This window comes from Sphaeramia orbicularis, chromosome 7 (genome assembly GCF_902148855.1).
Source record: "Sphaeramia orbicularis chromosome 7, fSphaOr1.1, whole genome shotgun sequence".
Classification (NCBI taxonomy): Eukaryota; Metazoa; Chordata; class Actinopteri; order Kurtiformes; family Apogonidae; genus Sphaeramia; species Sphaeramia orbicularis.
Genome location: NC_043963.1, coordinates 46,177,422 through 46,194,762, shown reverse-complemented (window position 1 = coordinate 46,194,762; position 17,341 = coordinate 46,177,422). Strand labels below are relative to the sequence as shown.

Sequence of the window (17,341 nt, the reverse complement as noted above, 5' to 3'; positions counted from 1 at the left end):
ACCCTTCAGTGCTGAGCTAAATTAACCCCCTGCTGGATCACAGACATTAGAGTGATATCCTGCTCACATAAGAACTGGAAAAAGGCAGTAAGTGTAATAACTGTGGAAATACAATGTTATGCATGTAATACATATGATATGTTCCAAAAGGAGACAAACTGATCACAGTATTTTTCCTATTTTAATTATTTACATATCACTGTTAAACCTAAAGAATTATGCACATATGCACTGATTAATCTTGATATTTATTGATTAATCAGTGCATATGTGTTCATTATTTATGTTTGTTTATGCCAGGGGTGTCCAATCCTGATCCTCGAGGGCCGCTTTCCTGCATGTTTTAGATGTATCCCTCTTCCAGCACACCTGACAGTCGTTGTCAGGCTTCTGCAGAGCTTGATGATCGGCTTATCATATGAATCAGGTGTGTTAGAAGAGGGATACATCTAAAACATGCAGGATACCGGCCCTTGAGGACCAGGATTGGACACCCCTGATTTATGCCATCTTAGCAAATGTAAATGTAACGTTAAACATTTGGAATTTTCATTAATTTATTTGTCGTACCAGGGTTTTGCATTTTGGTAAATCCAGTGCAGCAGACTAGATGACTAACTGATTACAGGCCTGATTTTAGAACCTACTTCAGCTCACTCATCTTGACCTGGCACTAGGTAGTCATCATCGCCCAGCACCAGGTCTGGAGGTGTGTTTGTGCTGCATTCAGGTGCATTTCTGGGGCTGTCATGGACTTCAGCTGTAGTCTGTGTGGGTTCAAGATCAGCCTCGATGTCATCATAATTCTCCCGGGGGTCGTCTACCTCATAGGTCTCCCCATCTGTTGAGGAGAAAAGCAGCTGCTTTATCAAACGTCTGTCAGAAAACATTCATGGAATGTGAATATGATGCGGTAGCTGTCACTTTGCCAGTGACATAGTGGCGCTTCCATGAAAATTGATTGTGACCTTCTTTTGTAATTTGCTCAAGCTTGTTGTCTTGGACGCCGCTGTCATGTGGGTCTTCAGTGGTCGAGGGTCGGGAGGTCAGGGGCTCAAGCTCAGAGACTTTATCAATATCATCATATGAAGAAGTGCTCCTTGCATCGTTCTCTGTAAGAACCTCAGACTCTGATCTGATTCCTGCGGAAATCGATGAAATCCAGAAAAAAAAATGGGGGAAAATTGTCTAAGGTGAAAAATGTATTTTCTCACAAAAACCTGATGTTGTCATTAAATGAAGAGGTTAAGACCAAAATTCCACAACACTTGACGTACATATTGTTTTTCAGAGCAAAAACAAATGAATCAACATTAAGGACAGTTTACATAAAGACTTCTTTATATCTTACCACCACTTCCCATGTTCTCCATTTCTTTGCTGTGTATCTCCTCAAACTCACCACTGTCACGCTCTACATCATGTCTCAGTGGAAATCCCGCTGCATCAAAACAACATTAAACATTTGGCGGCCCACAGTGAGAAACTGTCATTTAATATGTATTGTCTTAATGATATGCACATTAATTGCAACTCTGACAGGGTTTTTCTTTCTTCTGATTTCATTTTAAAAACAGTTGACGCTGACATAATATAATTTCTAATAATATTCAGAGTAATACAAATATATGACGTCGTCTGTTCTGGAGGTCAGTCTGCAGAAAGACTGGCCTCTTGTGGTAAAACAGCCACGGTGCACGTTGTCAGTTACACCAGCGCTGTCTGATCAGTTTGTTCTCAGTCTGTCATTTGTAAATGACCTGGGATCTTTTAATCACCAGATGTATATGATTTCTTAGATCCTTTCTAAATATGTCAGATAGTTTTGTTTAATAGTTTTAAGCCCCAAATAGTAAAATAAGGGTGTGCATTTCTGTGTAGTTTTGGTTTGGATACAGTAATAGTAATAAAACATCTGTGTTTGGAGGATCAGGATTACATTTATCCACATTTAATATAAATGCACTATTTTTATATAGACTTGGTTCATAGACATACATACTGTTTTCATACGCCATACATACTGTTAACGCTGTTCATAGATTTATTCAGTATTCATAAGGGGGGTTATAATTTAAGGGGGTAAATTAACTTTAAAATTCACTTCATAACCACGACTAGGAAGGGTTTTTGTGTTTCAGTCAGCGGGGTGAGGCTGTGGAACAGATTCAGTAAAGAGTTAAAGCAATGTCCAAGCATGAAAGAATTTAAAAGGAGCTACAAAGACACAATTTTTCAGAGGTACAGGGAGGGAGGTGTTGGGGATCACTGGATGGTATAAAGATGTACAAGTATGTGGTATGTACATGTATATGTATGTGTAGGTGTGTATGTGTATGTGTATGTGTATGTATGCACAGGTCTATCTATCTATCTATCTGTCTGTCTGTCTGTCTGTCTGTCTGTCTGTCTGTATATGTGTGTATGTATAGATCTGTATAAGAACATGTATTTACATATATGTGTTACTGTATTATGTGTTTATGTAAATCATATTATATTTGTTCATAATAATATAAAGCCAGAAACCAAATTATTTCATAAGTATCAGTCATATTACAGTATATAGTATTGCTATCCTTAGACTAGGAAGGTTATTATTGTTATTAATTATATAAGGAGAAGGGGTGGGAGTTTATAAGTTATACTTCTTCTCACTCCTTTTCAAATACGTATTATATGTCTAATGTCTAAGTGTTTTGTTGATTTATTTTCTTCTGTTTTGACATTTATATTCGAAATAAATACATCAATTAATCAATCAATCAATAGATATTCATACTGTTTTCGAGGTAATACATACTGTTAACATTGTTAATATTATTCATAGATATACATACTAAACTCCTTTCCTCTAGCCGTCCTACAACATGCTTGTTGGACCCTATTCCATCCAACCTCTTACAGTCTGTTGCCCCTACTATCACAGCACCAATCACACATGTGATTAATGCTTCACTGACTTCAGGAACATTTCCTACAGTATTTAAACAAGCGCAGGTAACACCACTACTCAAAAAACCTTCCCTCACCCCCACTCAAGTGGAGAATTATCGACCAGTCTCACTCCTCCCATACCTTTCTAAGATCATCGAAAGGGCTGTTTTCAAACAGGTCACAGAATTCCTCTCCCAAAATAACCTCCTGGACATCAACCAATCTGGCTTCAAAATCGGCCACTCCACTGAAACGGCTCTGTTGTCTGTGACAGAAGCCTTGAAAGAGGCTAGAGCAGCAGCCAAGTCTTCAGTACTCATTCTACTGGACTTATCAGCAGCATTTGACACTGTCAATCATGATATCCTGTTATCCATACTCTGGAACATGGGCATCACAGGCCACGCACACTCCTGGTTTCAATCTTACCTTACTGGTCGGTCCTTCAGTGTGTCCTGGCTAGGGCACACATCAGCAGTTCACCGCCTCACCACGGGGGTCCCCCAAGGCTCTGTGTTGGGCCCCCTCCTTTTTGCCATATACACCACCTCACTCGGTCAGATCATCCACTCACACGGCTTCTCATATCATTGCTATGCTGATGATACCCAGCTCTATCTGTCATTCCCACCTGATGACTTCACAGTCTCAGTGCGGATCTCAGATTGTCTCTCTGACATATCTGCATGGATGAAAGCCCATCACCTTCAGCTGAACCTGTCCAAAACTGAACTGCTGGTCTTCCCAGCTAAGCCAACCATACAGCAGGACATCTCCATCACTATTGACTCCATACCTCTGGCTCCTACCAGTGTAGTACGTAACTTAGGAGTCATGATTGATAATCAGTTGACCTTCACGGATCACGTTGCCTCTGTCACCCGATCATGCCGTTTCACTCTGTTCAACCTAAGAAAGATCAGGCCATACCTAACCGAACAGGCCACCCAGCTCCTGGTGCAGACTATGGTTATCTCCCGTCTTGACTACTGCAATGCTCTTCTAACGGGCCTCCCAGCTTGTGTTGTCAAACCACTACAGATGGTCCAGAATGCAGCAGCGCGTCTGGTCTTCAATCAGCCTAAAAGGGCACATGTCACCCCCTTACTCATTGAGTTACACTGGCTACCCATAGCTGCCCGCATCAAATTCAAATCTTTAATCCTAGCCTACAAAATTCTCCGTGGGTCTGCTCCTGTCTACTTAGGTGCACTAATAAAAGCTTATGTCGCCCCACGACCACTCCGCTCGTCTGGGGAACGTAGTCTGGTGGTCCCCAGACCTTGTACAAGACAATCCAGGCTCTTTTCATGGGTCGTTCCATGTTGGTGGAACGCTCTACCAAGTGCTACAAGAACAGAGTCATCCCTGCCTATCTTCAAGAAGCTCCTGAAGACCCAGCTCTTCCGAGAGCACCTCCTGTCCTAGCACTTTCAAACATTCCATTTTAAATATTCTAATAAGGTTTTTCCCAGGACAACCACAGATTCTTTCACGATTATCTCTGGACCTGCTGCGGTGGTCCGGCCTCTTCCCTGCCCTCATCATCACCACTCACTTATCCTCAACCGCCTCCATGTGTCTCCCCCTACTCCCCCCTTCTCCCCCAGTCCCTATCTCTATCGCTCTCTCTTTTTCCCCTTCTCTACTCTCTCTCTTTAACCCCAACTGGTCAAGGCAGACGGCCATCCTCCAGGAGTCTGGGTCTGCTCGAGGTTTCTGCCTGTTAAAGGGAAGTTTTTCCTTCCACTGTCACCAGTCACAAGTGTTTGCTCCAGGAGGATTCTGTTGGGTTTCTGTAAATTGACTTAGAGTCTGGTTTTGACCAACTCTATATATAAAATGTCAAGAGATAACTTTCTTGTGATCTGGCGCTATATAAATAAAATTTGATTGATTGAGTGATTTAATTGGTTTTCCCCTGTAAGTCGCTTTGGAAAAAAGCGTCTGCCAAATGCGTAAACATAAACATAAACATACTGTCACATACTGTTAATACTGTAAATTTGTGTCTTCATATTTTGTCTGTTTTTTTTCTTTTTATCTCTATTCTTGTTACTTTGTAAAATTTATATTGTATTTTATTATTTTAGTTTAATTTCTATTCTTTTCTATTCTATTCTATTCTATTCTATTCTATTCTATTCTATTCTATTCTATTCTATATGTTAAACAAGGAAACTAGAGGATATTCTGCTTCAAATGAAGTCTAATCCATGCATTGGGCTTTACACATATCGCAGAGGCATAAAATACTCACGCGGGAAGGACTTGAAACTCTTGTTTTTCCTGATGTACACTCGCACAAATATGAAGATGACTATTGCCAGGATCAGAAACAGTCCCAGTCCCAGGACAATAGCAAGTACATTTACTTTAAAGGGCTCCTTTTTTTTAATAACCCGGGGCTTGTAACCTGGATTGAAACACAACCACATTAGGGGTTTTTTGGGATAGTAAAATAATGTAAGTAGAGCTATACGCAAAACAACTGAATGGGTAGTGGTTTTACCGTCACAGTAGATCTTTGCTGGTTTTTTATCAGCGCAAGACTCTCTGGAGAGGCAATATCGAAAGTCTTTCTGTCCGGCAGGGCACTTCAGTACTGTTGTCCACTTAGTCATGAAAGAAATGAAATGACAGAAATGACATTTTCTTTGGGAGTAAAGAACTAAATGAATGAATATAAAGCAATACAGAGTTCTGATACCTGTTGGAAGGAAGGTTGACGGTATGAATTATGGAAATATCTCATTAAATTAAGCAATTCTGTGTCTTACCTCACTAATGTCCTTAGGGAAGGGCTCTGTCTTGGTTTCCTCTGGCGTATCTATTGGTTTTCCACAACCTTTAAGCTGTTCACAAAAGCGTTTTTTATATTCCAGGGTCAATTCTTTGTCATAACACACTTTACCCCCATATTCTGTGTCATAGTGGACTTCTATTTGCCCACCACATCTTTCTGCGGTTGTAAAGTTAACATTTTCTTGAAAGAGAGAGAGAGAAAAAGAACAGAAGAGAATGTTAATGCTTTCAAAGTTATTTAAATAATGTTACCATCCCACTGTTGATTGCAATAAGAATATTGCTTCAAAAATTAAGGTAAAGTGGAGTTTCTCAGCTTTCTAGGTGTACCACGTGTCTTAACTGGGCCTACAGAGTTTCTATAGTACATGTGTTGAAGCATCAGCTTCGATTCATTATAATTTCTTCATTTGAGTCAGTAAATGGCTGTAATTAGCTTGCAAAATGTTACATGTAAATATAAATTCATTTGAAAGTGTAAAACAGTTACAGTCTGTTTACTAAATAAGAAAAAAAACACTTTATGTCTGAGTCACATATCAGAAACAGAACTTTTTTCCACAGCATTTTTCTTTCATTAATTTCAGGTAAATTCATTAATTCTCAGATGATGCAAATGCAAAACTGTAACTTCAAATGAACCAGAATCAGATGATGATTGACTGCTGATTCTGACTGACACTAAAGGTGAGGAAAAAATAAAAGAACTAGTGCACGTCATGTGCCTCAACAGTCGCTCTAAGGGTAAAAAATAAATAAATAAATGGAAAAAATAAAAATAAAAAAATAATAATGTGGATTTATGGAGCATTTCTGTGGCTAAGTCATTCACATGAATTTAAAAAGAGAGTTTAAAAAAATAAGAATATAACACAACAGCAAGGCATGACTCAAAGACATCAAAATGTAATAGTGACTTCCCCAGAGATCAGAGAAGGTAAAGCTCTAAAAGACTCGAAGCATTTTTTGTGAAGATATTTAACTGAGGTTACTGATGAGTCCTGTGTCACCTGAGTTTTGACATCAGGAACACATAAATGACCTCTACCAGAGGATCTCACACTACAGGTTCAAAAATAAGGCAATAAGACAATACAAAAAGCTTTAAGGAACCAAGAGAAAGATATTATACTGATTCTACACATTATGAGTCTGTGACAGTTGAATAAACACAACCATCCATACTTACTAGTACAATAAACAGACACCAGGCGTCCTGAACATGGTTCCTTGAATCTGTTACACTGGCCTATTTTGTGATGATGTTCCTCACAGTGGACGCGGAAATAGTTTTTTCCTCCAATAGCCGGTGAATTGTTGGCTTTACCAGGTATGGCATTGCTGTATTTCAGTTGCTGACAAACTTTGGCTGAATATGTGGTGTCCCAGGAAGTGTCACAGACTTCCATCCCATCGATTGTTAGGCTACCATGACATTTTTTTTCCAGCTGGACTGTGGGCTCACCTAGACATGAGAAAAGATTCATGAGATTTGTTACAGAAATAAAACACCAAACTGATAGACTAAAAAAATAGGTACAGTCATTTGAAATATTCCCTGGCTCTAAATACTACAGTACCCATGAACCTCAGCTGCTGATACCATGGAGAAGAGGCCTTGAAAAATCCAGTTAGCACTTTGTACTTGTTTGGCTTTGTGACTACATGTTTGTTGTTTGAAATGCATCTTGGGAGTTTGAAATTTAAGATAACTATTCTTCAGTTTTAGTTAACCTCTCTTTCTTGACCTGAAAACCCAACATTAAAATGCAAAAGAAACTAAAGAATTCAATCACAAACTAAAACAACTTATTCACCCTAAACTAAACAAATACACTGCCACAAGCTATAATAATGTCAGTTTGTTAAAGTGTACCTGTACTGGTCATGCTTAGGACATGAATTGTGCTTTGTGTATTACTTAGAAGCAAGAGAGGCACAAATTCAGTGAAAAAAAAAAAAAAAAAAAAATCTCCATAAATGCACCACACTGGACCTTTTTCTTATGTTATTAAGCTGTTTTTGTTTGTGATTGAATTGTCTAGTTACCTCCGCCAAGGAGGTGTTTGTTTGTTTGTTTGTCTGTCTGTCTGTCCGTTAGTGTGCAACATAACTCAAAAAGTTATGGACAGATTTTGATGAAATTTTCAGGGTTTGTTGGAAATGGGATAAGGAAGAAATGATTAAATTTTGGTGGTGATCGGGGGGGAGGGGGGGGGCACGGGGGGGCCCATTTCCAACAAACCCTGAAAATTTCATCAAAATCTGTCCATAACTTTTTGAGTTATGTTGCACACTAACGGACAGACAAACAGACAGACAGACAGATAGACAAACAAACAAACAAACAAACCCTGGCAAAAACATAACCTCCTTGGCGTGGGGGGGGCCCACGGGGGGGCCACTGATCAGCCTTGGCAGAGGTCTGCGCTCTCCGAGTGCTTCTAGTTTCTATTTCATTTCTATGTTGGGTTTTCAGGTCCAGAAAGAGAGTATCTGCAAGTTCCTGGAAAACAGACAGAACTAGAAGCACTCGGAGAGCGCAGACCTCCGCCAAGGCTGATCAGTGGCGCCCCCCATGGGCCCCCCCACCCCCGATCACCACCAAAATGTAATCATTTCTTCCTTATCCCATTTCCAACAAACCCTGAAAATTTCATCCAAATCTGTCCATAACTTTTTGAGTTATGTTGCACACTAACGGACAGACAAACAAACCCTGGCAAAAACATAACCTCCTTGGCGGAGGTAATTACGCATGTAATGTACGCAGGGGACGGACAGAATGCTCCGTCTGTATCTGTCTGGTGTTTGACTGGTGTCTGCTGAACAGGGTCAGTAACCAGTCCGTCACGGCCCAGGTAATGCGACAATACTACAAATCTGCATCACTGGAACAGCCCATGTAGGAGGAAACATGTCTTTGACCATGACTGACTGATGCAGCAGTGACTTAGTTCTCACACATACTTGAAAACAGGCTCTGACGTAAGTTACCTGATGGAACCGCTGGTATTATACATAATCTTTTGAAATAGCTACCGATGAAAATTCACTACAGGTACCCTTTAAGACAGGGGTCTCAAACATGCGGCCCAGGGGCCAAAACCAGCCCACCAAAAGGTCCAGTCTGGCCTGTGGGATGAATTTGTGAAGTGCAGAAATTACACTGACAATATTAACAATCAAGGGTGTGAAACTCATTTTAACTCAAGTTCAACATACAAACCAATAAGATCTAAAGTAAAATAATAGCATAATAACATATAAACAGTGACAACTCTATTTTTCTAGGTTCAACTGGACTAGTTTTGCTCTTTTAAAGCAAAACTAGTCCAGTTGAACCTCAAAGAACTACCAAGAAAAACATTGACCCGGGCAAATGAGAAATTGAATGACAAATTGTTCTTATTTTAGTTCCAAACTCCAAATTTTTAACAATTATTACCATGCTTGCTGAGGCATAATTTTGTTAAAACTACACTTATTTTTCTTACAAATTTCATTTTTTTCTGGTTATTCACGTTTTTAGTTAAAGGATAGTTTGTAAATGTTACTGTTTAAAAAAATGTTTTTTTTTTTATTGCAAAAAAGAAAAAAAAATGCATTATTTATGGGTTATGATGCTGTTACTTTACTGCCACTTGAGATCCAAGTGGGCTGAATTTGGCCCCTGGAAGAAACGAGTTTGACACTCCTGCTTTAAGCTCAATAAGATTACAGTTGGTTATACGACTAGTACTTTTGCATCTACTGCAGTAGCCAGGGTGTCGCGTTCCTAAAGGCAAATCTGCAATCAAACAGCACAAAAGGTTTACCTTCACATTCAATGTAGAGCAGCTCCTTCTTACTGCGTGGCACTGGCTTTTCACAAGCCCAGATGTTTTCCTCATCCTCCACGCCTGTGCAGTTGAAGGTATTGCTCCAGAACTCACTCCCTGCAATTGGGTCATTAGGGCCGACTTTTACCAAACGTCCACAGTCCAGGTCTTTGCAAAGCTTTCGACCTTCTGCTTCTGACCATCCTTGATAGGAGACCTGGGCCTGTTTCCCCTCCGAGAGAACAACCACAACACCGCTACAGGCATTACCTGCCGCCAGTGCCATCTTCTTCGAATCTAAGATAAGTGAGAACATGTGAGATCATATACAGATTTATTAGTACTGAATTTACCAATTTTATTTGCAAGTATTTATTCAATTCATTATATCAAAAAAATCATCAATATCCTGTCAACCATCCTTTATCTTTCCATTCATTGTAAAGACATGGACTGGATAGTGTAGTACCATTACACATGTACACAAGTATGAAAGAAGTCATCCTACGTACTGGAGCACTGAAGACTGGTGGAAGTGCAGGCCTTCTGTTCAAGTGAGGCCTTACATTCTTTTAAGTCATTGTGCTCTGTCGGGTTTTTACATGTCATGGTTGAGATGGCATTACTATCGCTTCTTTCGTAGTCAAAGGAATGAACAGCCTCACCACAGCCCTGCATCCTACAAAAGAGGTTTTGTGTATTGGGGTCTTTAAGAGCACCTCCGCAAACTGGACGCCACTGGTTTTCATAATTCACTTCCACTTTTCCAGAACAGTAGTCGCTTGATTTCAGTCGTGGCTTGAGACTGCCTGTATCAAAAAGAGCGTGGAGTTAGGCCTCATGTGATATATTAACCGTGTTTTTCAACCTTGGGGTCGGGACCCCACGTGGAGGTCACCTGGAATTCAAAGGAGGTCGCCTGACATTTGTAGTAATTGATAAAAAACAAACAAACAAACAAACAAAAAAAAACTTACTATAAGAAAATATATGGTGAGTTGACAGAGACAATCCCAATCCATAAAAGACATGACATACTCCGTCCATTATAATCTACATTATATAGACTAAATGTCATCTGAAATTAATGTTCATTTGCAAACTATTACATGATCAAAAACAAATTAATTTTAGCAAAAAAAAAAAAGTCTCCATTTTGAATGTCTGGGATCGCCAGAAATTTGTGATATTAAAATGGGGTCACAGGCCAAAAAAGGTTGGGAACCACTGAATTAACCAATAAAGACCCAGTGCTACTTCTGAGGCAGTTCCCAAATGATGTTTTTATCTATTTTTAACCTTTGTTAAGTGCTTTATTAATATTTATTTTAATATAATCCTATGTTTTTTTGTGAAAATCAGGTATTTTCTTATATTTCATGTGCTACTCATGTAGATGTTCACATAAAAGTTCAGATTAAAGTTGAGGGTTATTGTATCAACAACAGAGAAAAGTGAAGAAAAAGTGATTTTTTTTTTGAGTAAATTCTATCATTAACTGAACATAAACCAAGTGAGTCCATCCACTGTCGTTGATCCAACTCCATGGGTTTTACTGGTGAATCAATGTTGTAGAAGATGAACTCTGAACGTCCAAATGGGTCATATCTGATGACCATGAAAAGAACGCAAACTGTATTTTACAATAATTATTAACATGTATTGATAGGATTAGAGGATCAACAGGTATTAAACAGTTTAGATCAGTAAATGACTTGAGTTGCCGGTGATGATCCTTCCGCAGACTCACCTATGGAACCCTTCTTACTACCTGTACCAAGATAATTTTCACTTGTTCCATTGGCAGATTTATTTTTTTCTTTTAATCTGCCAATGGAACAAGTGAAAATTATCTTGGTAAGATTTCTTGAAATAAGATTTTTAAGATCTATTGTCTAAAAATACGTTCTTGTATCTCACTGAAAAGTTAGTCTTTAGGTGACTATATCTTATTTTAAGTGTGATGAGATATTTTGACTAGAAATGAGAAAAATACACTTGGTAAGATTTAGATTTTTTTCCAGTGTGACAAAAATAAAGAATCTTAATCTAATTATCACACACACTTATGTTAGTACAGTTAATTGTGAATATATGTAAACTGTATGTTACCTGAGCACACAACATATGCTGGGTCACAACTGCCATCATTTTTCACATAGCTGCACTTTGACAGGCTGCCGTTCTCTTCTACCATGTGCACACTTTTGAACTTCACTTCAAAGTCTCTCTTCGGTTTGGTTGCACGTAGGACATCTCTTCCACACCCCCATTCTTGACAGAGTTTCTTAGACTTTTCCTCATTCCAGGAGTCTGCGCACACCCCTCCATAGACACCTTCCACACTAATGTTGACGTACCCCCAACATCCATTGGTCAGGCTCATTGTTCTATCACCTGTTGTATAAAGGGTGTCATGCCGTTGTTAATGCAAGTGAGTCAAAGCTCGTCACAAAGAAAAAAACATGCACACACACACATGCTGTTATCAGCTTTTGGAGCACACCTAAAATGTATGGTCTTTCCGTAAAGTACCAGCCAGAGACAATAAGTAAATACTGTTGGAATTATTGTATGTATTGTATATATCCTCCTGAGACCCTGGAAAGCTTTTTTTTACATTACAAAGAGTCATGATTGGAAACAACATGATGCAACAGCTTTTTCAAAAGATTTTTTTTTTCTTTTTAATAAGGAATGTCCTTTGTAGTGGACAGCATTTTTTGTTTTTGTTTGTTTGTTTGTTTTTTATAAATAAAGCTGTAATATTCTTGTCCCCTACACAGGACAAAAATGCTTTGCTGGGTCTCTGTTGTGACTTTATTTGGGGAAGATAAAGTTTAAGTAATTTGTGTTCGGATTTATTATAATTTCATGACACATATGCAATTGCAATTCATTTATTTCTGAGTAAAATATACATTTCATTTGCGATTTATTTTAAAAGTGGAGTTAAAATAAGCAATAGTAAATGCTAAGAAGATAACTACATTTCCCATGATGCTTAGCATTACTCATGAAGCTTAGGAATTTTCACGGAAGTAAGTTGATGTTTTCCACGAGTTGTGGAAGTTGTGTGTTTTTAAGTTGCCACAGTAAAAAGCAGTGGTGTAGTCCAGGGTATACGGGGGTATATGGAGTATACCCACTTATTTTTCCGTCAGCGTTGCGTATACCCACTTCTAAATCCCCCTGATGTGCATCATTCAGTAGTATCTGAGCCAAACTGCTCATGTTTTCCCCTAGGATGGTGAAGCTATGACCCGCCCTACTCTGCCCCCAATTGGCTAGTACTTGGTACCAAGGTTATTATCGTTAACGAAAACTAGAATTGTAAAAACATTTCCTTTAACTGAAATAAAAACTATAATGAAAAGAAAAAACGATAACTAACTGAAACTGTATTGTGCGTTTATAAAACTAACTAAAACGTATAAAAATTCTGGATAAAATTCCCTTCATTTTTGTCTTTGTCAATGTCGGATTGATATAAAATTGATTTATTTCCCTCAAGCAATTTTAGCTGCTGGCACCATATGATATTTAACGGTCCGTCACTTCTTGTCACTTGTCGTTTAGTCGTCTTCTTGTTCCCACTCTACCTGGAAACATGGAGACAAAAGTTGGGAGAAAGCAGCAGAGTCCTGTCTGGGGTTTATTTGAATTTGACGGTGAGAAAGATAAAAGATAAATGAAAAAACTAAAACTAAACTAAAACTAAGGATTTAGAAAATAACAAAAACTAATAAAAAGTAGTAAACCTGCTCTAAAAACGAATTAAAACTAACTGAATTAGAGAAAAAAAAAAAGTCAAACTAAATAAAACTGAACTATAATGAAAAATCCAAAACTATTATAACCTTGCTTGGTACCTTCACTGATTAGATTGGTTAACTTTAGGCATGAGGACCGATGAGCCAATCAAAGGCAGAGTAGGGCGGGTCATGCCAAGGAAAATATTGCTACCTAGTGCTGGCCACTTCTGGAACCTGATTGGATACCTCAGGTGCCAGTGCCACCCTTGTTGATTGACAGGTCACTGCACGTCTCGTTGACAGATGCGCTATTTTTGGAAATGCGAACAAGAAAGGCAGAATAAACATCTTTGAAATGAGTGACATGTAGCAAGAAAACCTACTTTCATGGAATATATATTTCTGAGGTAAGTTTTAAGGTGGTTTCAGAATGAGTCACTGTTTAACTACTGGTCACATGACTGCACATTTAGAGGAGAGATTTTGTCATCAATAGTTAAACTGTGTGAGTAGGCTAACATTATGAAAGGCTAACGTTATCCTATGTTTGCTTCATGTTGAATACATTTACATTCATGCAGCTGCTTGTGTGACTCCTGATCAAGTCATGATAATTTTATAATCGTTGAGCAAATACTACTGATGGATTTTTGGGTAAACTAAATAGAGTTGTCTGACATATCACTGTTTCTAAAACAGCATTTTTCTGAACTAATTTTAAAAAAAAAAGCCAAAAATTGAGAGTATACCCACTTCTCCAGGGACCACTACACCACTGGTTAAAAGGAATGCGTCTTTTTAAACCCAGAGTCTCTCTTGGTTATTTTTGGATGTAATTCCGATAATTACAACAGTCTCAGAAGGATATACAATAATCCTTCTAGCACAGAACAATCATTACACTAAACTCTGCAATAACTCAACCCATGCAACTTCAACAATCAACAATGTAGAATAAACATAATCAAGAATGTCCAAAAATGGAAATCAACAATAATCAATATCACAATTAGCAATCTGTAAAAACCAACAGTGTACAATAAAGGAAATCTTAAAAAAAAAAAAGAAGAAGAAGAAGAAGTGCACTACCTACTGTATTTACTTCTCACTGTCCTCTGCACTTTAACTATGTATGAATGTATGAATTAAAATATATGAATATATGAATGTGCGACTTGACAGAATGGGAAGGGGCGGAGTGTGTCTTTTTTTTTGCTGTTTTTACTGCTTTGTACTATTTACATTATTTGAATTGTATATTTCCTTTTTTTTTTTTTTTTTTTTAACCACAGAAGTACCGTCTTTTACAAGTGCATCAGAATGTCGTAGTGTATGCTCTGTGTATACAATGACAATAAAAGGAATCTTGAATCTATGTGTCACATTACCTGAACATTCCACCCAGGCAATCATATCTGTTCCACTGCTGGAAGTGTTTGTCCCGCAATCAAGAATGGAGTTGTATTTACAGGACGGGTTAGGACGCCAAATAGAGTTTTTTGTAGGAGCGTTAAATTTGCTGAAATTGGTCATGCTCCCACAGTACATCTGTCTACACACGCTGTTGGCAGATTTGTTGTCCCATGTCTCACTAGACCCAGAGAGCCAGTACTGTTTGTCTCCGTGCTGGACTCCCACCCGGCCAGAGCAGGTACTGTTACCGTCCAGGTAAAACACCTTGTGGTCTAACAGGAGAAAAAGAAGAAACAACACAGGGAAGGAATTAGATTTGGGTGCTTCTGTCAAACTGGTCCTTAAAAACAGGACAGAGGGGCTAAAAATTCAAACCAGATGTAGACTGATGTTATGAAGCAAGTTTGGAAGCACTTTGGGTCCATTTTAAAAATGAATGAATGTATGAATGAATTTTAGTTTGGTTTTACATCAATCATTATACTCAGTACATCAATTGTAATAAACATAAAAACCAAAAAAGGAATAGGCTAGAAGCAAAAGCTTATTTTTTGCCTATCCTTTTCAACTAATACACTGCTTACATCAACTTAAGTGTGTACAACATTGAGCATTCACACCATAATAATAACAAATACAAAAATAATAAAAAAAAATCAACAACAAAAACACATCTACCATCTCAAGTCAATATTTTGGAATAATTCAAACTTAAAGTACTCTTTTTTTTTCTTTTTAAACTTCGTCAAAGGAGAATAAATACTTACTGAGGTAAAAGAAAAACCACTTTTCATATCAAACACATTTTTATATTCTTTCATTTATTTGTTCATTTTCTGAACTTGCTTGGAGCCTATCCCAGCTATTTATGGGTGAAGGTGGGGTACACCCTGGATATGTCACCAGTTCATCGCAGGGCTGAACATATAAAGACAAACAATCAATCTTATGGCCAAATTTGTTTTTCTGGCCAAAACAGAGTAAACAACCGCAAAATAAGTGGTTTATTCCAAAAGAATGTTGTCTCTGTTCCAAATGTGGTGTCTTATTGGAATAATCTCATTCCAAACCTGAAATGGAAGAAAATCTGGTGTCTACCCTCTAAATACGTAATTATAAACAAGATAAAAGAAGTTTCTCTCAAATTAATTCATCGTTTCTATCCTTGCAAACTGTTCCTACAAAGACATAAAAGGAAATCAGTGTGGATTGCTTCTTTTGTAATCAATCAGAAGAAAATTTGTGTCATCTGTTTTGAATCTGTCCCTTCTCAAGCGTTTTCTGGCAAGATGTCCGTTTCTTTATTTTATTCAAAATATTGATTCTGATTTTTCTCTTAGGCAAAAACATTGTTTGGTATTTTCTCATATCCTGCTAACAAATCAGATCAACATTACATCATCAATCCAATTCTGTTTTTAGCAAAATACCACATTCATAAATCCAAATTCTCCAATCACAAACCTTCCTTTTTCATCTTTAAAATTGAACTTAACTCAATATATTTCAAATATTCAATATTCTGAAAGTAAAAAAGCTGTCAAAACCATTGTTCTATGTAACACTTGTGATCTTTGCGTAAACTGATGTATTATTTCTACCTGCATATTGTCTCCCCTGGCTATGTTCTGTTCTGTTCATGTTGTTATATTAATATTGTATTGTATGTTTATATTTCCACTGTATTCTAAAAAATAAATATGTAGAAAAAGAAATCAGTCTTACATTAACACCTACGGGCAATTTAGATTAACTGACTGAATGAATGAAATCTTTATTTCGAACATGTAGACAGTGAAATCAAAACAAAAATTAACCAACAAAATGTAAGTACTGGAACATAAATTACTGATAAGCAAACAAACAACTACATATATAATAATAATAATAATAATAATAATAATAATAATAATAATAATAATAATAATAATAATTATTATTATTATTATTATTATTATTATTTTATAAATGAAATGAAATTATACATGCTCGTAAAGGAGTAAGAAGAAGTAAAAACTTATGTACTCCTACCCCCAATTTCTATTCCTTATGATCGCTATATAGCAATTATTCTTTAGTATGAATATCAAGATAATAATAATAATAATAATAATAATAATAATAATAATAATAATAATAATAATAATAATAATAATATCTTCTGTTTTCAGATTAACCTATCAGTGCATGTCTTTACCTGGAGGGAACCCACACAGACACAGGGAGAACATGCAAACTCCACACAGAAACGTCCCACCCCCATCAACTGGTGCTGGAATCAAACCCAGGACCTTCTTGCTGTGAGGCACCAGTCCTACCCACTGCACCACTGTGTCACATTTTAATGTTATTTTACATTATATTTAATACAAAAATCTGCATGTAACACGGTGAAAAGGACATGAAAATTACGCGCTACTATTTTTTTGAATATGTTTTTAGTCTCTTAAGGTACATTTTGGGAATTGAAGTAACTATGCAAGGCAGAGTGTTTCACAAAAATGGTCGCTGTTGAAAAATCATTTGCGATTTATATGCGTTTAACTGGGCAGGTTCAGAGCAAGAGAATAATTTTTTTTTGCATCTATCTGAGGTCATCATTAGGTCCAT

At 37.4% G+C, this 17,341-nt stretch overlaps 1 protein-coding gene and 1 long non-coding RNA gene across 2 annotated transcripts in view; one reads left to right on the top strand and one right to left on the bottom strand.

Moving 5' to 3' along the window:
• Positions 1–640: 640 nt before the first annotated feature.
• LOC115423169 (scavenger receptor cysteine-rich type 1 protein M160-like) overlaps positions 641–17,341 on the bottom strand; it is a 50,628-nt gene continuing 33,927 nt past the window's right edge. Inside the window, exons 9-19 of the mRNA XM_030139910.1 lie at positions 14,707–15,003; positions 11,676–11,960; positions 10,076–10,372; positions 9,561–9,860; positions 6,932–7,207; positions 5,718–5,923; positions 5,450–5,552; positions 5,198–5,353; positions 1,352–1,441; positions 969–1,142; positions 641–841 (exon numbers count right to left, since the gene is read on the bottom strand). Coding sequence (XP_029995770.1) covers positions 654–841; positions 969–1,142; positions 1,352–1,441; positions 5,198–5,353; positions 5,450–5,552; positions 5,718–5,923; positions 6,932–7,207; positions 9,561–9,860; positions 10,076–10,372; positions 11,676–11,960; positions 14,707–15,003 — 2,372 coding nt within the window. The 3' untranslated portion in view covers positions 641–653. The remainder of the gene's footprint in view (positions 842–968; positions 1,143–1,351; positions 1,442–5,197; positions 5,354–5,449; positions 5,553–5,717; positions 5,924–6,931; positions 7,208–9,560; positions 9,861–10,075; positions 10,373–11,675; positions 11,961–14,706; positions 15,004–17,341) is intronic.
• Positions 5,094–6,398, top strand: LOC115423171 (uncharacterized). The gene is made up of 3 exons (XR_003935921.1): positions 5,094–5,104; positions 5,300–5,302; positions 6,275–6,398. It is a non-coding gene; the product is annotated as an uncharacterized LOC115423171 (long non-coding RNA).